The sequence below is a fragment of the Hemiscyllium ocellatum genome, chromosome 3 (genome assembly GCF_020745735.1).
Source record: "Hemiscyllium ocellatum isolate sHemOce1 chromosome 3, sHemOce1.pat.X.cur, whole genome shotgun sequence".
NCBI lineage: Eukaryota > Metazoa > Chordata > Chondrichthyes > Orectolobiformes > Hemiscylliidae > Hemiscyllium > Hemiscyllium ocellatum.
Genome location: NC_083403.1, coordinates 5,834,558 through 5,859,633, shown reverse-complemented (window position 1 = coordinate 5,859,633; position 25,076 = coordinate 5,834,558). Strand labels below are relative to the sequence as shown.

At 41.5% G+C, this 25,076-nt stretch overlaps 1 protein-coding gene across 1 annotated transcript in view; it reads left to right on the top strand.

Moving 5' to 3' along the window:
• The window catches only part of enah (ENAH actin regulator), a 397,680-nt gene extending 384,366 nt beyond the window's left edge, over positions 1-13,314 (top strand). The window contains exon 14 of the mRNA XM_060847991.1: positions 7,606-13,314. Coding sequence (XP_060703974.1) covers positions 7,606-7,643 — 38 coding nt within the window. The 3' untranslated portion in view covers positions 7,644-13,314. The remainder of the gene's footprint in view (positions 1-7,605) is intronic.
• Positions 13,315-25,076: the final 11,762 nt, after the last annotated feature.

Here is a 25,076-nt window from a genome sequence, read left to right as displayed (position 1 = left end):
GACATTATCAGTCTCTCAGATCCACTGTTATCAAACAAGGTTTTGATCTCTCTTGGTGTCATATGTGAATGACAACCACACTGGTCATTGGCATAGTAACGTGGTAATCTACATATTCCAGATAAGTTGAACTAATTTTAAACTTTTCAACTCTGCTTGTGGTTTGTAATGTTAGTACTATAAGCACTATGCTACTTGTACAAAAGTGGCATTTGTTAGTTTGCATACTTTATTTCAATTTTACAAGCTTTAAATGGTACAATTTAAGGGAGTTTGCTTTTTGAATTGATAGAATTGGTGAGTGCTGTCTTTGCTTAAACTGCCTATGAAACTAGCTTGGTAATTTCTTCACATGAGGCAGGGTCAGGTTTCTTCGCTTTGAGGAGAGTTGGTTCTTATGAACTAGAGTATGAAGGTAAGGGAAATAGTGTCTTTGTTTACTAAGTTTAGCATGGTAAACTACAAGTAGAATTTTCCAGGCCTTGAGCAACATGAGAAAATATGATGCAAATTAGAACATCTGATTCTTGACATCAAGAAAAAATATACAAACTTTTCCCCTGAAGTTTCAACGGTGAATTCAGAAGGTTATCTGCTGTTTTCTCTCCTGTTTTCCTGGGAAACTAGAAAGCAATAATTCCCAATTTGACCTGACCACTTCATCTGAACAGGAGCAGCACTCCAAAAGCTTGTGATTTCAAATAAACCTGTTGGACTATGGGTCTTACGCCTGAAATGTTGACACTCCTGCTTCTTGAATGCTGCCTGACCCGCTGTGCTTTTCCAGTGCTACATTTTTTGACTCTGATCCCCAGCATTTGCAATCCTCACTTTTTCTAGTTTGCTATAACCCTGGTGCTGTGTGACTTCTGATTTGGTCCACACCAGTCCAACACCGGCACTTCCACAACTTGAAAGTCTAAGTGGTTATCTGGCAAATGCAACTCGCCACATTCTCATCTATGCCTCTATTTTAATGCCCCTTCACCAATATGTCCTTGAATACTCCATAAAGAGCATCCTCCTCTACTTTTGTTCACCAAAATTGCCATTGGCATAACACCAGCTGCACCACCTTATTGTAATTGATCTTGGATCCTCTTCAGCCCTTCAAGACTTTGCTTTGGGGTACACAGGTGCCTTTGATATTTAATCCTTCTCGGTCGCTTTATACACAGGGACACACCAATCTCATGCATCCACATCAGATATATCTAATGCATTTTAGGCACATACACATTGAATCATTGAATCAAACTGAAACAGGCCCTCTGGCCCACATATCTAGACTTTTGTTCCTCTCCCCTCCCTTGTCAGCATTTCCCAGGGACCGTACCCTTAGTTGTGTACTCCTCCTTCACCCCCAAAACCTCCACAATCCACACTGTCCAAGGCCCAGATGCAGCTTCCAGGTAAAATAGTGATTTACCTGCACTTCATTCAATCTAGTCTGCTGTTTTTGTTGCTATCAATGCAGTCTGGTTGACACTGGGAGACAAAACACAGACTAGATGACTACTTGGCAGTGCACCTACAATGATCTTGAGTTTCCAGTTGCCTATCACTTTAACACAGCGCACCACACCATGTTCGTTGTTTCTACGCAGTCACTTTTGCCTCAGACCAGTTGTAATGCTCCTGCAAGGTTCAAAATAGCGTCTCCATGCCTATCACCCAACCCCACATACCAAGTCCTGTAAATGGAATGGATTGATTTTAGCACAGCCAATCCATTTTCCACCACTTAGGTCACAGAGATGTAGAGCATGGGAAACAGACCCTTCGATCCAACCCATCCATGCCGACCAGATATCCCAACCCAATCCAGTCCCACCTGTCAACACCCGGCCCATATCCCTTCTTATACATATACCCATCCAAATGCCTTTTAAATATGGCAATTGTACCAGCCTCCACCACTCCCGCTGGTAGCTCATTCCATACACGTACCACCCTCTGTGTGAAAACGTTGCCCCGTAGGTCTTTTTTATATCTTTCCCCTCTAATTCTGTACTCCCTGGTAAAAGACTTTGCCTATTTACCCTATCCATGCACCTCATAATTTTGTATACCTCTACAAGGTCACCCCTCAGCCTCCGACGCTCCAGGGAAAACAGCCTGTAGCTCAAATCCACCAACCCTGGCAACATCCTTGTAAATCTTTTCTGAATCCTTTCAAGTTTCGCAACATCTTTACAATAGGAAGGAGACCAGAATTGCATGCAATATTCCAACAGTGGCCTAACCAATATCCTGGACGGCCGCAACCCCTGTACTCAATACTCTGACCAATAAAGGAAAGCATACCAAATGCCTTCTTCACTATCCTGTCTACCTGCGACTCCACTTTCAAGGAGCTATAAACCTGCACTCCAAGGTCTCTTTGTTCAGCAACACTCCCTAGGACCTTATCATTAAGTGTATAGTCCTGCTAAGATTTGCTTTCCCAAAATGCAGCACCTCGCATTTATCTGAATTAAACTCCATCTGCCACTTCTCAGCCCATTGGCCCATCTGTTGGCCATTGGCCCATCAAGATCCTGTTGTAATCTGAGGTAACCTAGCTTCTCTTCTTCCCTGCTTTACTATCAACCGTCCTTTTGTCTGCCTACCCTCTGTCTCTCTCTGGGTTCCTTCTCTACCCATCTGCTCAATCCATTTCCCCTCATTCCCCCTCGTCAACATAAATGCCATCTTTTCCTAAGCTGTACTCAGTTGTAAAGAAGAGTCACTGGACTTAAAACATTAACTCAGTTCTTATATTTTTAATGGCTCTTACCTTCATTTCTTAGCACTCACTCACTTTGCTTATACTTGGAAGCTGCCAGTCACTGTGGATAGCATAGCATTTTAAACAAATAGCAGGAGGGCTGTGGAGGTTTAGATGGATAAGAACTGTTGTTTTTAAATGCTATACACAATAATAAGGTTGGTTGTCTATGAACATGAGAGATGCAATGGCAGAATTAGAGTGAGTGTAAAATCGCAGAAAAACTGTGGGGATATTTACCCTTGCAGATCACATAAGATCATTGATCTTTTTCCTGCACTGATGTGAATTCCATCTGACCCTGCACACAGCACTGACTCTGGCTGGTATTTGTGGTCAGGCCAGCTGGTGCTTGGTGTCTCAGTTTCCTTTGGCAATGCACCAGGTAGAAGATGACACACCTTTTGACCACCATGTCCACCAGGACCCCCAGGTCATATTAGTAAAGCAGGGTTCCAGCTTCCCTTCGAGAGATGTTTCAGTTTCCCAAGAAGCACTCACATTCGAAGCCGTATGCAGCTAGACTTTAAATATGGTGCCAACAACTTGTACATCAGTAGGTTCCAGTAGAGAAGGTAATTTTGCCTCTGCTAGTGCACGATGGCACAGGAAGGACACCAAAGATACCAATTACATAATTAACAAGGTGATGAGTGGAAGTTAATAAGACAAATGTCATTATGAGCCATAATGCTACACCTGCCATGAAGCTCCTTAAAAATAACACAGCCTGAAAATGGGAAAATCCAGCCTTGCATCAGTGAACTCCTGAAGAGAGAGTGGAAATCCATGCATGAGAATGTTGAGGTAGTATTTTGGTAATGTAATGGCTTTTTTTTTAACTTACAATTTTTTATATTAAAATGTATGAATTGTGAAGTAATAGGTCAGTTCACCAGTTTTACAGTAAACTGTCACATAAACTCATTGGACTGCAGTGTGCAAAGTTAAAAATCACACAACCTCCCCGCTGATCGCCGCACAGACAACCGCTTCCACGATCGCCAGGAAGATCGCCGACGGACTCGCGACCCCCGCGGCTACCGGGAATGACAACGGTTCTTTCATCGCCACAACCATTTCCGCCCCTTCAGTTGCCATCGCCGCAGCCACTTCCGCCCCCACTGACATCACTAACCTGCACGACCACAACGCCTCAGGTGTCTCCGCCCCCACGCCGACTTTCATCACCACGCGTAACCCCGCCCTCACGTCGTCTTTCGTCACCACACGTAACCCCGCCCTCACGTCGTCTTTCGTCACCACACGTAACCCTGCCCCCACGCCAACTTTCGTCCCCACGCGTAACCCCCCCCACGCTCACTTCCGTCACCATGCGCGACCCCGCCCCCACGCCAAGCTTCGTCACCACGTCTAACCCCGCCCCTACGTCGATCTCTGTCCCCGCCCCCACTCCCAGCTCCAGTCCCACACCAGGTCCTAGCTCCCAGCCTTGCCGGATCTTCACCATCCCTCCAGACCTCCCTCTCTCTGAGGATGAAAGATCAGTCCTCAGCAGACGCCTCACCTTCATTCCCCTACGCCCTCGGATTAATGAGTGCAACACGCGGCGAGACATTGAACAGTTCTTCCACCGCCTTCGCCTCCGTGCCTACTTTTACAACCATGACTCCCGCCCACCCTCTGACGACCCTTTCTCCCGCCTCCAACACACCCCATCCACCTGCTGGCCTCTTACCCGCCCTTGATCTATTTATAGCCAACTGCCGCCACGACATTAACTGACTCAACCTGTCCACCCCTCTCACCCACTCCAACCTCTCACCCTCAGAACGTGCAGCCCTCCACTCCCTCCGCTCCAACCTCAACCTCACCATCAAAACGGCAGACAAGGGAGGCGCGGTAGTAGTTTGGCGCACTGACCTTTATACCGCTGAGGCCAAACGCCAGCTCGCGGACACCTCCACCTATTGCCCCTTGACCATGACCCCACCTCCCACCACCAAACCATCATCTCCCAGACCATCCATAACCTCATCACCTCAGGGGATCTCTCATCCACCGCCTCCAACCTCATAGTCCCACAACCCCGCACCACCCGTTTCTACCTCCTGCCCAAAATCCACAAACCTGACTGCCCCGGCCGACCTATTGTCTCAGCCTGCTCCTGCCCCACCGAACTCATCTCCGCGTACCTCGACACGGTTCTGTCCCCTTTAGTCCAAGAACTCCCGACCTACGTTCGGGACACCACCCACGCCCTCCACCTCCTCCATGATTTTCGCTTCCCCGGTCCCCAACGCCTTATCTTCACGATGGACATCCAGTCCCTGTACACCTCCATCCCCCATCACGAAGGACTCAAAGCCCTCCGCTTCTTCCTTTCCCGCCGCACCAACCAGTACCCTTCCACTGACACCCTCCTTCGACTGACTGAACTGGTCCCCACCCTGAATAACTTCTCTTTCCAATCCTCCCACTTCCTCCAAACTAAAGGGAGTTGCCATGGGCACCCGCAGTGCCTGTCTCTTCGTAGGATATCTGGAACAGTCCATCTTCCACAACTACACTGGCACCACCCCCCACCTTTTCCTCCGCTACATCGATGACTGTATCGGCGCTGCCTCGTGCTCCCACGAGGAGGTTGAACAGTTCATCAACTTTACCAACACTTTCCATTCCGACCTCAAATTCACCTGGACTGTCTCAGACTCCTCCCTCCCCTTCCTAGACCTTTACATTTCTATCTCGGGCGACCGACTCAACACAGATATCTACTATAAACCGACTGACTCCCACAGCTACCTGGACTACACCTCCTCCCACCCTGCCCCCTGTAAAAATGCCATCCCATATTCCCAATTCCTTCGTCTCCGCCGCATCTGCTCCCGGGAGGACCAATTCCAATACCGTATAGCCCAGATGGCCTCCTTCTTCAAGGACCGCAGATTCCCCCCAGACATGATCGACGATGCCCTCCACCGCATCTCCTCCGCCCTTGAGCCCCGCCCCTCCAACCGCCACCAAGACAGAACCCCACTGGTTCTCACCTACCACCCCACCAACCTCCGTATACAGTGTATCATCCGCCGTCATTTCCGCCACCTCCAAACGGACCCCACCACCAGGGATATATTTCCCTCCCCTCCCCTATCAGCGTTCCGCAAAGACCACTCCCTTCGCGACTCCCTCGTCAGGTCCACACCCCCCACCAACCCAACCTCCACTCCCGGCACCTTCCCCTGCAACCGCAGGAAATGCAAAACTTGCGCACACACCTCCTCCCTTACTTCTCTCCAAGGCCCCAAGGGATCCTTCCATATCCGCCACAAATTCACCTGCACCTCCACACACATCATCTATTGCATCCGCGGCACCCGATGTGGCCTCCTGTATATTGGGGAAACAGGCCGCCTACTTGCGGAACGCTTCAGAGAACACCTCTGGGACGCCCGGACCAACCAACCCAACCACCCCGTGGCTCCACACTCTAACTCTCCCTCCCACTCCACCGAGGACATGCAGGTCCTTGGACTCCTCCATCGCCAGAACATAACAACACGACGGTTGGAGGAAGAGCGCCTCATCTTCCGCCTGGGAACCCTCCAACCACAAGGGATGAACTCAGATTTCTCCAGTTTCCTCATTTCCCCTTCCCCCACCTTGTCTCAGTCGATTCCCTCGAACTCAGCACCGCCCTCCTAACCTGCAATCTTCTTCCTGACCTCTCCGCCCCCACCCCACCCCGGCCTATCACCCTCACCTTGACCTCCTTCCACCTATCACATCTCCATCGCCCCTCCCCCAAGTCCCTCCTCCCTACCTTTTATCTTAGCCTGCCTTGCACACTCTCCTCATTCCTGATGAAGGGCTCTGGCCCGAAACGTCGAATTTCCTGTTCCTTGGATGCTGCCTGATCTGCTGTGCTTTAACCAGCAACACATTTTCAGCTAAAAATCACACAATACCAGGATATAGTCCGATAGGTTTATTTGTAAGTACTAGCTTTTGGAGCGTTACTCCTTCATCAGGTGGTTGTGGAATTTAAGATCGTAGGACACAGAATTTATAAATTATACTCCATGATTAGCTGATGAAGGAGTTCCGCTCCAAAAACTAGTGCTTTCAAATGAACCTGGTGTTGTATGATTTTTGACTTTGTCTCATAAACAGTCTTATACTGTAGAGGTGATTTGGTGAAGGTAGTATTGGAAGTATGCACAATTTACAATGTCCCATGAGATAAACTGATGCAAATCTATGCATTATTATTTGGAGATCTGAGCTCTAAGTTTTAATTTTATAGAACCCCCTAGAAATAGAGAATTTAATGCCTATGGGATCAATCTTCCTTTAATGATTCTTCAATTCCAGCTGCAGCAGAATGACTAGATTAATGTTATTGACTGACCAAAAAGTCATCTTACGAGCTCATAAGCTATCAACACCTCACATTTCCCTCCTACTCATTGCTTACCATCCTCAGGTCAGCTGAAACCTAGGTGGGTACGAAAAGTATCAATTTTATACAAAGTCTTTTAAAAACACAGTTTTCTATTTATACTATATATTGTTGTATAATATGTGAATTCTTATTTTTGTTGGCATCTGGGGTCACATTAATTTTCAAGTATTACAATGGGGTCACATTATAAAATAGTTTGGGAAGCTCTGTTTCAGATTAGCTACATACATTTATATAACACCCTTAATGATTAGCGTAGTACAATGTCAAAGATACAGCAAGTAAATAACTTCCAAGGAGGACGATCTTACTCAGGTGAAAATCAAAACAATATGTAAAGGCATTTATAAGTCCAGTTTTGGGTTGAAATGGACAAGGTTGTACTAATGCACTTCTTCTTTTTCCACAGCAATCAGACAGGAACTGAGTAAATCCAACAATGCATAGACAACGTGTCAAGTGGAATTGACCCTTTTATTAAGAATTGATGACAAATGACAGTGAGAGGGTGATGAGAAAATGACAAGACATCCAGCAAAAAATGGGAGGGAAGAGCTCTCCCACGTTCTGCAGTTGGAGATTTTGCAGGCAGCCTCATCACACCGTTGTGCTTTTCTTTATTTTTCCCCCTCACTGCTTGCCGCTTTTTCTGACTTTTTTCTCAGAGGAAGAGAGTCTTCTTACTGTAAAATTATGCAAATTTCTTAAGTCAGTGGAAATCTAATCACGGTGTGCTGAGAAGTCACATAAATTGAAAGAAAAAATTTGCACAACAATTGTGTTTCTTTTTGTTTTTTCCTCTAGGAGGTGGCTTATAATTTGAGCACAAATCTTAGAGACATCTAACTATAGAGCAGTTATTACTATACTTTTCCCAAGAGTGTAGTCCTGCCTGAATTGGAATGGAAAAGTTTATACATATAGGAAGATGCATTGAGTATAAAAGCCTGGCAGAATGGTATATGCTCTGTAGTGAAGGTGTCCTGGGATTTTCTTTTAATATTCAAAGCAGTGGCAGTTCACAGGGTTTAAGGATACAGAGATGCCTTCCTTAGTTTATTATTGTGATAATGCTTTACCAAATCAAAGACTTGTCTGTTAATCTAATCAGTAATGTACGTTAATCAGTGTACTGTCTGTAATCATTTTTCCCTGACTGCGCATGTTGAGATGTAATTCTTTTTATAGATCAAAATTGTCTGTAAACTGGTATTTTATCCCATTCTATCTGAGCAATAGCCAGTCATGTTAATTTTCCGTCCAGTTGCCTTTTTTCATGGAGAGAGTGGGGTGAGAATGGAGCTGAGCAATCTGACACAATGTTCTCATGTGGCTCACATCTGTATATTCTAATATACCTTGTGCATTTCTGCACACATTTAGTTTTTCAGTTTTCATAAAGTACTTTTGGCTAATAGAAAAGAACCACTTTCTAACATCTTGTTTGTTTACAAGCAGGTGTGACACAAAAGGATGTTGAACTATTAAGGGTATGATTATAGAGACCTCTTAATTCCTAATCATTGGGTAGAGTCCTTAGTCTCATTTGTGGCTGTAAATTCAAACAATGTCCTCCTCACAAAGTAATTTGCTGCTAAGATGGAACATTTTGTTTTTCACTGGGTATTTTATCCAGCAGTCTAGAGACCCTGTGAAGCGCATGGATTTGATGGCATGCCTCTGGGATTTCCACCAAAATCCCCAACTATCATATCCACAGCTTTGGGGTATGTTTGCTTTCTTTTCTGGGCTACTGAAGCTGTGCATATTAAACATGAACATTGGTTTGTTACTTGGTCTTGAAAAAATTTTTTAATGTAGTCTGGCTTTTTTAAACTTCAGATTTTAGCCTGACATGAGCCTCCAGCTTTCACAGTTGGACTGACAGGGCAGTGCTGTGATATTCTAATCATTCTTTGAAGTGGTATCCTCTCCAGAAATAGGCCACCAACTCCAACTGTTTAAGTTGGATTAGTCCCTGTTGTTTGGGATAGACAAACTGGACGGCATAGTGGTAGTGAAGCAGGATTCTTGAATTTCAAGTCCTTTACATTTAGTAACTTCTGGAAACTGATTATCTTTCTGCTGCAGACAGTTACTAATGGCTTGTCTTGCTTCCAGCGTTACTCATCTCTAATAGTCACCCAGCACTTATGTGCCACATGGCTGTTTCAAGAACCAGATTTTGTTTTGTTTAAAGGTGGGAATACTATTTCATATGCAGCATTGCTTCAGGGACTTTCATAGATGTCAGAATAAAATTCCTTTTCCTTGCCCGCTGTGGGAATCGTGAACAGGGTGCTTAATATATTTTTTAAAAGTTTCCAGTGAGATTGCTGTTTTTTTTTGGCATATCCCAAATTGAAACCCAGTGTCAACTACAGTGTTAACCCAAAAGCTTTCGATTAAAATTGTCTCTGTGCTTTAGCAACTTTCAATTTTAAAAAAAGTTAAATAATTTCAGTGACAAATTTTCATAAAAAGCATTAGAAATTTTATCAAATCTTCAGTTCATATCTTGTGGTCTTTGATCATTGAAGTATATATAATAGTTGCCAGGGTATCTCCCAATCCTAGTCACCTGTTGAATGGTGGGTAAGTGTAGTTGTATCCTTGTTGTCTAGATTATAATGATCTCATGAAAGTTCTAGAAAATTAAACTTGTGTAAAAGATAATAAAATGGCTGGTTTGATTGCCAGGATGATCATTAACTACTTAATTTTGAAGCATTTTTCACTGATATCCAGATATGTAAAAGCATACTCTAGAATAAAATAGTCACAAACACTGTTTTTTTAGATTAAGAAACATTTAACTTTTTTTATAAGGTGAGATTTTTTTCCCTTTTTGAAATGTTCATTGTTTCTTTTCCTTGATTTATCTCCAGGTATTCAGACCAATAGATTCAGAAGAATATCAAGGGGAAGGGCATTGGTAATGTTGTGGATAGTCATCTTCCTTACATAATTTATTCTTTTCCTAAATCTCAAAAGAGGTGATTGACCTCTGCATATTGTCTGACCACAATAGGGACCAGTGATGATTGTGCAGAAGAAGATCTTGACCACAGCCCTATATTCTAACACCAGGGCAACTGGTCTATATGAGTTTCCATGTGTTACATCAGCCAGTGCTTAGAGTTTAAACCAACTTCTTCACCAAATGATGGGCAAAATTTATTCTATCAGTTAAAAATAACATGGGAAAACTACTGGATAATTCCACACTGCTAAGCTATCTAGTCTTAGCCGCTTGTGAAAAGAATATTGAAGTTTGAAGTTTTCATCCAGTACTGCTAGAAGCAAGAATCAAGATTCTGGCACATAGAATCCCTAGTGTGGAGGCAGGTGATTTAGCCGATCAAGGTCCACACGGCCATTTTAATCACAGCTATCTCAGATGTACTTTCAAGTCAATATTTAAGGAAATAAATTTGCTTTTCCTATGAGTCAGCAAAAATTAAGTCATTTGTTTAATTATTAGTGCAGCTATTCAGAGGACCACTGTATCTTAACTAATGCACCTATCAGTATAGAAATAAAAATAATTCCACTTCATATTGGGGTGAAATTTTTAAAAAAAAACATGATTCTGAATGGCTGAAATAATTTGTGATGGTTCATTATACTTTTGCATCTGTCACCTTCCATATCTTGGTCTCAACATTGTTAGTCAACTAGACCTTCATAAATGTACAATTATTTGGAGAAACACTCTGCTTGATCAGGTTTGTGTTGACCTTAAAGGATATGAGAATGTTATACTAAGGTATTCACTGTTATCCAGGCCTTATTTCATTACTGGACATAAATGTTTCAAATTAACATGCCACACAGTCAAGCTAGTAATTTTAATGGTTTACATTTAATTTCCTTGAATCTCCTATTCATGTATCAATAATAACAGTTGAGAAATGGCTAGAATCAGAACATTGACTGCTGATAAAAGTACATATTTTCCCATTTTTTATGCCTCAGGAATTTTTTCCTTCGATTTAGGATTTTTTGAATACTCTTTATTTTGAGAGTTGGTGAATCCTTCAGGAAAAGTGTTCAAATTTCAATTTTTTAAACATCTCGTGGTGAATGTGGACAAAATTGTACAACCAGTGTTTGAGTGGCCTTATCAAAAATTGAAAAATTTTTAAGTCTAATTTAACTATGAAGAGGGGCTGGATAAGCTCATGTTGTTTTCTTTCGGGCACAGAAGGCTGAGAGAGGACCTGATTGAAATGTATAAAATTGTGAGGGGGAGCATGGACTGGGTGAATAGAAAACAATTGCTTCCCTTGGTTGAAGGGTCATTAACAAGGCTTAATTTTAAGCCTTGTTGGGGAAGATGGGGAAGATATTTAGAGGAATTTGGGGATAACTCCTTTTTGCCCAGAAGGTGGTGGGAATCTGGATTGCATTGCCTGGTAGAGGGAGGAAACCTCCACTACCTTGAAAAAACATGTGAATGAGCAAGTGAAATGTCATAACATTCAAGGCTGTGGGCCAAATGCTGGAAAGTGGAATGAGTGTAGAAGGTCAGTGCAGGCTCAATGGGCCAAAGGGACTCTTCTGTATTGTATTACTCTGAGTTATTTCTGCAACTACTTTTCCCCATTAATTCAAATGAAGTGTTGCTGAAGAAAAGAAGCATATCAAATGTAATCTTTTTGCTGAAGGCAGGGGGATAGTGAAAGTATCATGCACCTCAGTTACCAGGAAAATATAGGCTTTTTCATCAAATAAATCTTTGTGTTCAAATTGCACTTGAGCAGTGTTCTAAATCTTTTGTGTTCCCTCTGGTGGTATATTCTAAAGTCTGAGCACAAGATTGTCTTGCACTGTTGTAAACCTCAAAGAAGTTGCAACTGTCTGGGATTGTGGGCTGCTGCTCTCCTTTCTGCATTTTTCTTTCACAATATTAGATGTATCTGACATCGAAACAACAGGAGACAGAGGTTTCTCAAAAAATCTTAGTGTGATTGGCATCGTTAGTGGGGAGTCAGTGGTCTAGAGGTATTTTGATGGACTGTTAATTCAGAAATCAAGGTAATGTTTTGGAGAACCAGGTTTGAATCCTGCCGTGGCAGATGGTTGAATTTAGATGAAAATAAATTGGAATTAAGAGTTAATGATGTTCAATTGTCAATAAGCAGAAAAACTCACCTGATTCACTCATGCCCTTTAGGGAAAGAAACTGCCATCTGTACCTGGTCTGACCTACATGTGAGTCCAGATCCAGAGCAATGTGGTTGACTCATAACTGCTGCCTGAGCAATTAGAGGTGGGCAGTACATGCTGTCATTCCCGTGAATGAATAAAAATAATGCCACAGTTTTATGTCTTCTGTGTTCTGCCACATTATTAGTACGAAGTTATCTCTTGCAAATGAATTTGGGATAATTTGAATTGGAATATTTCCAACTTCTGTTCAATGTTAGTCAAGCTGTCTCCCTCCGTACTATTTCAGTGGGAATATAATACTATCAGTCAGCAGTTAATTTCATTTTGCCCTTTGCCATTATTTGATGACAAGCTTATAAAAAGTGCACTTCAAATCTGCCAAAAATCAGAATAACGTTTCTATAGTGAAACTGCATCTAAAATCTGTACATGAAAATCAAATGTTTACCTACATAGAGATGCACGTAGTAAATTGTAGAGTTGGAGTAGAAAATATTACCAAAAGAAATTACAGAATATCTTGGTAGTTGAACATTGTTTGAAAAGTTGATACTTGTTCAAACTCAGCCTTATTTTGACATAAGAGGGATTAACTTAGTCCTGATCAATGCAGAGTTCAATACTCTTGAGTTTCACACTCTCTACGGAGTTTACTGAGGACACTTGGACAGAACTTGTGACTTTTTGTTGGAGTGATATGAATTGGTTTTTACTAGTTTGAAGAATGTTGTTGATTTAACATATTATATCTGCCTCTGTTCTAAAAGTGCATCTTGATTACATAAGCCTCGAGGAATGTTGCCAGCTACTCAACTTATAAAGGTCCACCTTATTAGTATTTTGATTGTGCTAGTTTCATGAAAGTTTTTAAAAAATAAATATGCAAAATGTTCCAATAAAGTTTCAGCGGTATGTACAATTATTTCCACATAACATACAGAAATAAAACATCTAAATTCAGCGTGTGTATGTGTGAGTGTGTGTGTCTGTCCGTCCAGTTCTGCAAAAGATAATTAAAATGGTCATAGTTATACTTTTCATCACAAGTCCTATACATTAGCAGAGTAGACAGGTTGATATTTATTTCTTAATAGAAGTGCATTTCAAAAAAGCTTCAAAAATTTTCCTGGCCTCAGTGTTGTCATGAAATAACAAATGAGAATTGGTATATCCCACAATAAATTAATATGATATTTAGGAAGTTTTAAGATCAACCCCACAATCTAAACAGTATGTGGAAGCCAGTGTGCGATTTGAAAATGATATTCTTCCCAATTTATCTCATCTAATGAATTGAAATGAATATCTGTATTAAGAGTAAAGTGCTTAGGCTGGAACATGGCTTCAGTCCTTTCATCATGCTGAGCAGTTTGTATCAACATGTTTTGCGCTTTATATGTTGGCTATTTGCATTTCGGTGTTATGCAGGTGAATGCCAGTTATTTTTAATACTATACGCCCATAAATACAAGTTACCATTGAGATGAGAATATCCTCCAACACATATTCTTTAGCTTTATGATGGATATTACAGAATCTCCCCTTCAATGAAATGTTCCACTTAAGTAATAACAGTTACATGTGGATGTTATCAGCAACCAACTGTATTAGTGACGCAGACCCAAGCTGACTCATTCCAATCTCCTTGGGCAATGTTGCTGTTGCCAGACTTTACATGAAAGTTGAGGTACAGCTCTATCTTCTTAAAATTACTCTTGGTAAAGAAGAACCTAATGAAAGTACCCACAAGGTACATCTATATAGGAGAACTATGTCTTGGTCCTCGTATGTTTACAAGATGGAGAGCGAATTATTTTGATTCAACTACTTCCTATTACGTAGTGTGAACAAGCTTTCTGACTCCAGCACGTCTCTGGACATTGACTGCACTCTACTTATTCTTCATCTCCTGGGTTCTGTTTGAGACTATCTTTATTGTTTTCAGTTGTCAATAACTGTCGTATCAGAAGAACATAAGAACTTACTTTCCTTTTTTGATTAAATGAATTTGTTCAATTTTCACGCTTCAAAATCAGTGATTGACAATTTGTTGCTATTGTGTTTTATTGTGTTACATTTTTAAATTTCTTACATGCTAATTTTTGAGTGAATGGAATAAAATCAGTATTAGGTCTTATGGACTTTGTGTTAATATGTTGCACCATTAAATATATAAGCAGATTTCCTGCAAAGTTCATTGTTGAAATCAGGTCGTGTGAAGGTTTTACAAATTGACAGTGGAATTCAATGAAAAGTGAAAGCTCCTTGTAAATAAAAAAAATTCAGTTCTTTGGCAAATAAATCAAAAAATCTCTATCATGCACATAGAGGTAATGTGGCCCACCAAGTCTGCACTGACCCCCAAATAGCTTTTCACCCAGTCACCCACCTTCTTTACTCCCCTCTTCCAATCCCCATAAACCTGCATTTATTGTGGCTATGCAACCTTGAGACTACAGGGCCACTTAGCATGGCCAGTGCACCTAACTTGCACATCATTGGATTGGAGCAGGAAACTGTAGCACCCAGTAGAAATACAGACACGCGGAAAACATGTAGGTTCCACACAGTTGCTCAAGACTGGAATCAAACCCAGTCTCTAGCACTGTGAGGAAACAGTGCTCGCCATCATGCTGCCCAATTTGATGCAAATGTTGTATCAAAATCTCAGAACATTATACAAGATAAATTTATTTATTTTGATACTCTTGGTTGAAAGCTAATTGAAAAATCCCCTGCTTTTTAAAAATAAGATCATGGGGATTTTTTTATATCTGTCCGGCAGGTACACCTGGAATCCGTTTAATGCCTCATTCAAAAGACACATTCTTTGACAATCCAATTCTCCCGAGTATTCCACCAGATTAGTGGCCTGGACTATGAGAACATAAGAAATAGAAGTAGGAATAGATCATTTAACCCCATGAGCCTGCTGCACTAGTCAAAACCATTGCAGCTAATCTGACTGATTTTAACATTGCTTTTCTATCTGTCTCCATTACCCTAGACTCCCAGGTTAATCAAATATCAAACTCAGCCTTGCATATATTTCATGATACACCCTTGACTACTCTCAAAGAAGAGAATTCGAAAGACTTGCAACTCTGAGTAGAAATTCTCATCTCCATCTTAAATTTTTAAACTATGTTCTCTAGTTCTTGATTTCACGACCTCTACCTTCCATATCAAGTTTATTCAGAATTTTATATTTCGATGAGATCACTCTCAGTCTTTAAAACTTAAATGAGTTTCACCTTGTAAAATGACCTTCTATCCAGAATTCCACCAAGTGAAATTTCTAAATAGCATTCAATCCAAATATATTCTTCCCTAAATAGACCAAAATTGCACACTTACTCTTCATGTTTAATGAATGCCCTATGCTGCTGTTCTGCCTCCACTATTCTTGTCATAAAGTTCAATATTCAATTTACCTTCCAAAATACTTGTACAATCATACATTTTGTGATTCATGTACAAGATAACCCAGACTCCTCTATATCTGCATTCTCTTCTATTTAATATTCTATTTTCAACTATTTAAACCAAAGTGGACAACTTCATTATCTCATACTCCATCTCATTTATGGAGTTCAATGCAGCTAAATGTGAGGTGATGCACTTTGGGAAGAATAACAGGAAGGCAGAGTACCGGGTCAATGGAAAGATTCTTGGTAGTGTGGATGTGCAGAGTCCATGTGCACACATCTCTGAAAGTTGCCACCCAGGTGGATAGTGCTGTTAAGAAGGCATACGGTGTGTTAGATTTCATTGGTCGAGGGATTGAGTTCCGGAGCCGTGATGTCATGCTGCAACTATACAAAACGCTGGTGCGGCCACACTTGGAATATTGTGCACAGTTCTGGTCTCCTCATTACAGGACGGATGTGGAAGCATTGGAAAAGGTGCAAAGAAGATTTACCAGGATGTTGCCTGGTCTGGAGGGAAGGTCTTATGAGGAAAGGCTGAGAGACTTGGGTCTGTTCTCATTGGAAAAAAGAAGGCTAAGGGGGATTTGATAGAGACATACAAGATGATCAGAGGATTAGATAGGGTAGACAGTGAAAGACTTTTTCCTAGGATGATGGCATCAGCTTGTACGAGAGGGCATAACTACAAATTGAGGGGTGATAGATTTAAGACAGATGTCAGAGGCAGGTTCTTTAAGCAGAGTGGTAAGGGCATGGAATGCCCTACCTGTTAATGTAGTCAACTCAGCCACATTAGGCAGATTTAAACAATCCTTAGATAAGCACATGGATGAATTTGTGATAATGAGTGGGACGAGCTGAGAATAGTTCACAGGTCGGTGCAACATCGAGAGCCGAAGGACCTGTTCTGCACTGTATTGTTCTATATTCTATACACTCCCATCTGAAAAATAATTGACCACAGAATACCTTTATGTATCCCTTTTTGGACTCTAAACCTTCTTACAATTTGCGTTTCTACCTATCTTTGCATCATCAACAAATTTATATGCACACAGTCGATTGTTTGACACAAATCATTAATGAAAATCTAAATGGAAGAGTTTTGAACTACTGCATTAGTACAAAGTGACACAGCATAGTAAAGTACCCAAGGCACAGAGTTCAAGCATTTTGAGATTCAAGGGAGTGTGGTGAAGTTGGATGGCATCTACATCTTAATGCGAGGAATATTATAGGTAAGATGGATAAACTAAGGGTAAGAGCTGACATTCTGACAGAATTGTGATGTTGCCATCACAGATAAGTGGTTGAGGAAAGGAGCAAAATTGGAAAACCAACAATCCGCAATATAGGATCTTCAGGGGAGGATGTAAAATAGGGAGTGGTGTTGCATTATTAATTAAGGAGTCAGTTACTAAAGTAAGGAAGTATGATATCTTGGAAAAATCTTCAAATAAGACTTCATTGGTGGAGCTAAGGAATGGAAAGGGGGCAGTCATAGAAACATGTAAAGTATATAGAAAATAGGAGCAGGAGTAAGCTATTCAACATGATCATGACATATCATCGAACTCAATCACACCACTTTTTCAGCATTTCCTTTAATCCTTTTAGTCCCAAGTACTATATCCAATTTCTTCTTGAAATCAACTTATATTTTGCCTTTGACTGCTTTCTATGGCAGAGAATTCTACAGGCTCACTACTCTGGGTGAAGAAATTTCTTCTGACCTTGGTCCTAAATGGTTTACAGTTCTTCAACTGTGACCCTTGGTTTTGGACTCCCCCATCATTGGGAACATCCTTCCTGCATTCACCCCGTGTTGCTCATTCAGCTTGTCAAAATCATGCTGAAGCATCTCTGTAACCTCCTCACAGCTCACCCTCCTACATAGCTTTATGTCATCTGCAAATTTGGAAACAATACATTTGATTCCTCATTCAACATCATTAATATAGATTGTGAATAGCTGGGGTCCTAGCATTGATCCCTGCAATATCCCCCTTGCCACTGCTTACTATTCAGATAAAGACTCATTTATTCCTGTTTGCCAAACAGTTTTCTATCCAACTCAATACATTATGCCAATTTTCATGTACTTTAATTATATACACTAATCTCTAATGTGGGACTTTTCAAAAACCCTCAAAATCCAGAAAAACCACATCCAATGGCACTCCTCATCAACTCTACTCAACTTGAAGAATTCCAGTAGATCTGTCAAGCATGATATCCCTTTTGTAGATCCATGCTGACTCTACCTAATCTTGCCATTGTTTTCCAAATGCTTGGGTATTAATTATTTTATAATGGATTCTAGCATTTTACCCACTACCGATGTCAGGATAATCGGTCTGTAATTCCCAACCTGTTACATGAGTTACCCAAAAATCCATAGGAGTTATTCCAGAGTCTATAGAATCTTAAAAGATGTGGAGGTGCTGGTGTTGGACTGTGATAAACAAAGTCAGAAGTCACAAAACACGAGGTTAGAGTTCAACAGGTTTATTTAAAATCACAAGCTTTTGGAGTACTGATCCTTTGTCAGGTGAAGTGGAAGGAAGCACTCAGGCACAGGATTTATTATTTGGAGTTGCCAGTGTTGGACTGGGGTGTACAAAGTTAAAAAAAAAATCACACAGCACCAGGTTATAGTCCAACAGGTTTATTTGGAAGCACTAGCTTTCGGAGTGCTGCTCCTTCATTGGGTGGTTGTGGAGTATAAGATCGTATGACACAGTACTTATATCAAAAGTTTACAGTGTGATGTAACTGAAATTATATTTTGAAAAAGACCTGGATTGTTTAAGTTTCTCATCTTTTAGTATGGGCATGTTAGTTCACATTCTCAAGTGAACTTTAACAATAGGTGCTATGTTGGCCCAGATAATGCATTGAAGGTGTGAGTTGCCCTGTGTGAGGCTGTCTGTGCCCCAATGTGCAGTTTTTGAGCAAAAAAAATGTAATTCTGCAAGTACTAATTCACCCCACAAACATATGTATGCGGGGGGGTATGAGTTCTGTGAGAGAGGAGATGTGTGTGTGTGTAAAGGAAAGTCTGTGAGGATGCATGTGGGAGTGCATCTGTGAGCATATGAGAGAGAGCTTGTGTATGAGAGTGGGTCTGCGTGAAATGTATGGGTCTACAGGAGTGTGTGTGTGTCTGTAGGATACTACCATTATATGTGGGGACATCACCCACCATGTAAGCAGCAGGTACTCATGACTCGGCTAACGTCAATCTCATACGCTGCAGGCAAGGATGCCTTGAGGCATGGTACATTGGTGAGACTGAGCAGAGGCTACGGCATCGGATGAATGGACACTGCACAACAATCAACAGACAGGAGTGTTCCCTCCTAAACGGGGAATACTTCAGCCTTGGACCTTCAGATGACCATCCTCCAAGGTGGACTTCGGGACAAGCAATAATGCAAAGTGGCCAAGCAAAGGCTGATAACCAAGTTCAGTACCCATGGGGATGTCCTCAACCAGGACCTTGGGTTCATGTCACACTACAGGTGATCCCATTGCGCTACACACACATTAATACAGACACACACTCAGAGACAGACAGACACACACTGGCACACACTCCTACAGACCCATTCACTCATGCAGACCCTCTCACACATACACTCCCACACTCTCACACACACCCTCTCACAGACATATATCCCTTTACACTCACACTCATACACAAACACATATGGACTATAACCTGATGTGTCATTTTTAATTTTCTTTTCTTTTTTTCTTGAGAGGTGATTAAATTGAGACATATAAGATAATCGGAGGGTTAGATAGGGTGGACAGTGAGAGCCTTTTTCCTCGGATGGTGATGGCTAGCACTTGTGTGATTTTTAACTTTGTACAGGATAATGGCAAGATAATTCCAGGTAATTAAGAGTGTCAAAAGATACAAATAATGTGAGGGGAATGTCAACAGGTTGAATAACAAGTCTTTACTGGTGATCAAAGGTGTCAAATGGTGAGAGTAAAGTGCCAACAGCTGAATAACAAGTATTCGATTAATAATTACAAAAAGATCTGAGAGACAAACTAAATGGCTCGATAACGTGATAGTTGGAAGAGTCACAGAAAAGGGTCCAACCAAAGTAGCAAGTAATCCAAACTAATTAAGTATAAACTAATTAAGGTTCATCTGATAAAGCAGCAACGCTCCAAAAGCTTGTGATTTCAAATAAACCTATTGGATTATAAAATGGTGTTCTGTAACTTCTGACTTAATCTTAAAAGGCGACCACCTTTATTTCTAGAGCCACCTTTTTAAGTGCTCTTGGATGGAGATTATCAGGATCTAGGGATTTCTTGGCCTTCAATCCCATCCATTCCCCCAACACCATTTCCCAACTAATACTGATTTACTTCAGTTCCTCCCCCTCACTAAAACCTGTGCTTCCCAATATTTCTGATGTTATTTGTATCCTGCTTTATGAACACAGAACCAATGTATGTATTTAGTTGGCCAGCCATTTCTTTGATCGCCTTTAAAAATTCCTCTGTTTCTGACTGTGAAGGACTTATATTTGTCTTCAATTATCTCTTCACATACCATAGAAATCTTTATAATTAGTTTTTATGTTCCCCTCAAGCCTATTCTAGTTTCCCTTTTTTAATCAATTCTATTGACTTCATTTGCTGAATTCTAAACTGTTCCCTTGTCTCAGGTATTTTTCAGGCCAATTTGTATCTCTCTTCCTTGGATCTAATTCTATCTCTAATTTCCCTTGTAGGCTATGATTGGCCCACCTTTCCCATGAGCAGAGGGGAGAGGCAAGTGAGCAGAGAGGGTGGGGTTGCCTCATTAGGAAGAAATGAAATTAAATCAGTAGCAAGAAATGATGTAGGGTCAGATGATGTCGAATCTGTGTGGATAGAGTTGGAGTCATAGAGATGTACAGCAGGGAAACAGATCCTTCAGTCCAACTCATCCATGCCAACTTGATATCCTAAACTAAACTAGTCCCATTTGCCAGCACTTAGCCCATATCCCTCTAAACCCTTCCTATTCATATACCCATCCAGATGCCTTTTAAATTTTGTAATTGTATCAGCCTGCACCACTTCCTCTAGCAGCTCATTCCATACATGCACCACCCATTAGTATAAAAGTTGCCCTGAGGTCCCTTTTATATCTTTCCCCTCTCACCCTAAACCTCTGCCCTCTAGTTCTGGATTCCTTAACCCCAGGGAAAAAAACCTTGCCTATTTACCCTATCCATGCCCCTCATGATTTTATAAACTTCTGTAAGGTCACTCCTCAGCCCCTGATACACCAAAGAAATTAGCCTCTCATTGTAGCTCAAATCCTTCAACCCTGACAACATCCTTGTAAATCTTTCCTAAACCCTTTCAAGTTTCACAACATCCTTCCGATAAGAGGGAGACCAGAATTGCACACAGTATTTTAAAAGTGGCTTAACCAATATCCTGTACAGTCACAACATGACCTCCCAACTCCTATACTCAATGCTCTGTCCAATAAAGGAAAGCATACTAAATGTCTTCTTCACTATCCTATCTACCTGTGACTCCACTTTCAAGGAACTATGAATCTGCACTCCAAGGTCTCTTTGTTCAGCAACACTCCCCAGGACCTTTAAGTGAATAAGTCCTGCTCTAATTTGCCTTTCCAAAATGTAGCATTTCACATTTATCTAAATTAAACTCCACTTGCCACTCCTCAGCCCCATTGGCCCATCTGATCAAGATTCAGTTGTACTCTGAAGTAACCTCCTACACTGTCCACTACACCTCCACAGGTAAAAATCAAAATGGAGTTATGTACAGACCTCCAAATAGTTGTCATGTTGTGGGACACAAGATACACCAGGAGATAGAAAAGGCATGTGAGAAAGGCAAGGTTACTAGTTAGTGAAAGGTAGCATGGTTTTATACAGGAGAGGCCGTGTCTCATCATTGAGTCATAACTTGATTTAATTTTGTGAAGAGGTGACAAAGATATTTGATGAGGGAAGGAGTGTGGAAGTAGTTTATGTGAACTTTAGTTCCAAAGTCCCAAATGGCAAATTGATATAAAAACTAAAATCACATGGGATTTGGATGGTCTGGCTAGATTGATACAAAACTGGCTTGGTCATAGAAAACAGAGGGTAGCAGTGGAAGGGTGTCTTTCAGAATGGAGACTGGTAAATAGTGGTGTTGCACAGAGATCAGTCTTAAGTCGTCTGTTATGTAGTGTTTATAAATAATCTGGAGGAAAAAAAATTGAGTGGTCTGATTAATAAATTTGCAGATTACATGAAGATTTGTGGAGCTGGTGATAGTGCTGACAATTGTGAAAGGATACAACAGGATATATATATAGATTGGCAACTTGGCACAGAAATTGCAGATGGAGTTTAATCCAGACAAATGCAGGATGATGCATTTTAGAGGATCAAATTTAGATGTGAATTGTTCTGTAAATGGCAGAACCCTTAGGAATATTAACATACAGATAGATCTGGGCATGTAGCTACACAGTTCCTAAAAGTGGCAACACAGGTAGCCAAGGTGATGAATAAGGCATGTGGCATACTTGCTTTCATTGGCTGGGGCAGAGAGTACAAGAACTGACAAATCATATCACAGCTATATAAAAACCTTGTTAGGTGCACTTTTGTTCACCACACTACCAGAAGGAAGTGGAAGTTTTAGGTAGAGTGCAGAGAAGGTTTACCAGGATGTTGTTTGGTCTCGAGGGCATTGACTATGAGGAAAGATTAAAAAGACTAGGATTGTTTGCACTGGAAAGACGGTGGCTCAGAGGAGATCTGATAGGGGTGGAGAGTCAGAGGCTTATCAGCCGTGATTGAATGGAGGAGCAGACTAAATAGGCTGGATGGCCTAATTCTGCTCCTATATCTTATGGCCTTACGGGAGCTTAAAGTGAAGGAACCAGTGACTAGTGGTGTTCCACAAGGGTCAGTATGGGAACCACAATTTTTCATTTTATACATTAGTGATCTGGATGAAGGAACTGAGGGCATTCAAAGATAAGTGGAAGAACAGGTAATATTGAGGAGGTGGGTGGAAGGATTTAGACAGGTAAGGAGAGTGGGCAAAGAGCTAGAAGATGAAATACAATGTGGGAATGTATGAGCTCATGTACTTTGGTAGGAAGAATAGAGGCATAGACTATTTTCTAAATGGGGAGAAAATTCAGAAATCTGAAGTACAGAGGGACTTCGGAGTCCCAGATCAGGATTCTCTTAAGGTAATCTTGCTGATTGAGTTGGTAGTTAGGAAAGCAAATACAGTGTTGACATTTATTTTGAGCGGACTGGGATATAAAAGCAGAGATGTACCACTCAGACTTTGTTAGGCTGGGTCATACACTATGGAGTTTAGAAAGATGAGGGTGGGGGTGGGGGGGGGGTGGGGGGGGGGGGGGGGGAGGGGTTTCTAATTGAAACTTACAGAATACTGAATGGCCTGTACAGACTGGACATTGGGAAGATGTTTCCATTGTTAGGAGAGACTAGGACCCATGGGCACAGCTTTAAAACAGAGATGGAGAGTAACTTGTTCAGCCAAAGATTGGTGAATCTATGGAATTCATTGCCATAGAAGCTGTGGAGGTCAGGTCATTGAGTATATTTAAGATAGATAGATAGGTTTTTGATTGTTGAGGGGATCAAAGGTTATGGGGATAAAGGAGGAGAATGGGATTGAGGAAGTTATCAGTTGTGATTGAATGGTGGAACAGACTATTCAATGGCCGGAATGACCTCATTTCAGCTCCTATGTCTTATGATCTCTACTTTTGTATTAGACAGAGATAAACAATTGTTGCAGTTCATCCATTTGCTTTTTGAATATTTGCCTTTGCCTTTCAATTGTCATTCCTTGAAGTAACATCCTTGATCTATTATAGCTAACTCATGCCTCACAGCATTGTAGCTTCCTTTACTGAGATTTAGCACCCTAGGAACAAAACCAACCACATCACTCGACATCTTGATGAGGGATTCCATAATATTATAGTCGCTCAATCCCACGGGAACTCCCATATTTAGATTGTCAATAATTCCTTTCTTATTGCATAATAATGAGTCTAGGACAGCCTGTTCTCTAGTTGGGTCCTAGAAAACCATGCAGTGTACACTCTAAGAATTCCTTCACTTTAACCAATTTTATTTAAAATCTATATGCAAATTAAAGTCATGCATCATTACCGATTAACATCTCTAATTTCCTGTTTAATGCTGTAGTGCTTGGAACCAGGTGGAATGCATTTACTACGAGGTCCTTGACTGGGGTCATAAACCTGGGCCAATTAGGAAAGCCCTGGCTGACCGATATGAACAGGAGATTTAGGATACCCTCAGTTCAGGGGACTAACGCTGTGCTGGCTGGTGTATAGAGTCATAGAGATGTACAGCATGGAAATAGACCCTTCGGTCTAACCCGTCCATGCCGACCAGATATCCCAACCCAATCTAGTTCCACCAGCCAGCGCCCTGCCCATATCCCTCCAAACCCTTCCTATTCATATACCCATCCAAATGTCTCTTAAATGTTCCAATTGTACCAGCCTCCACCAGTTCTTCTGGCATCCATACCCGTACCACCCTCTGTGTGAAACAGTTGTCCTGTAGGTCTCTTTTATATCTTTCCCCTCTCACCCTAAGCCTATGCCCTCTAGTTCTGGAGTCCCTGACCTCAGGGAAAAGATTTTGCCTATTTACCCTATCCATGCCCCTCATAATTTTATAAACCTCTATAAGGTCACCCCTCAGCCTCCGACGCTCCAGGGAAAACAGCCCCAGCCTGTTCGGCCTCTCCCTATAGCTCAAATCTTCCAACCCTGGCAACATCCTTGTAAATCTTTTTTGAACCCTTTCAAGTTTCACAACATCTTTCCAAGCACACAATATTCCAACAGTGGCCTTACCAATGTCCTGTAGCAACATGCTACATGACCTCCCAACTCCTGTACTCAATACTCTGACCAATAGAAGCAAGCATACCAAACGCCTTCTTCATATCCTATCTACCTGCGACTCCACTTTCAAGGAGCTATGAACCTGCACTCCAAGGTCTCTTTGTTCAGCAACACTCCCTAGGAACTTACCATTAAGTGTATAAGTCCTGCTAAGATTTGCTTTCCCAAAATGTAGCACCTCGCATTTATCTGAATTAAACTCCATCTGCCACTCCTCAGCCCATTGGCCCATCTGGTCAAGATCCTGTTGTAATCTGAGGTAACCCTCTTCGCTGTCCACTACACATCCAATTTTGG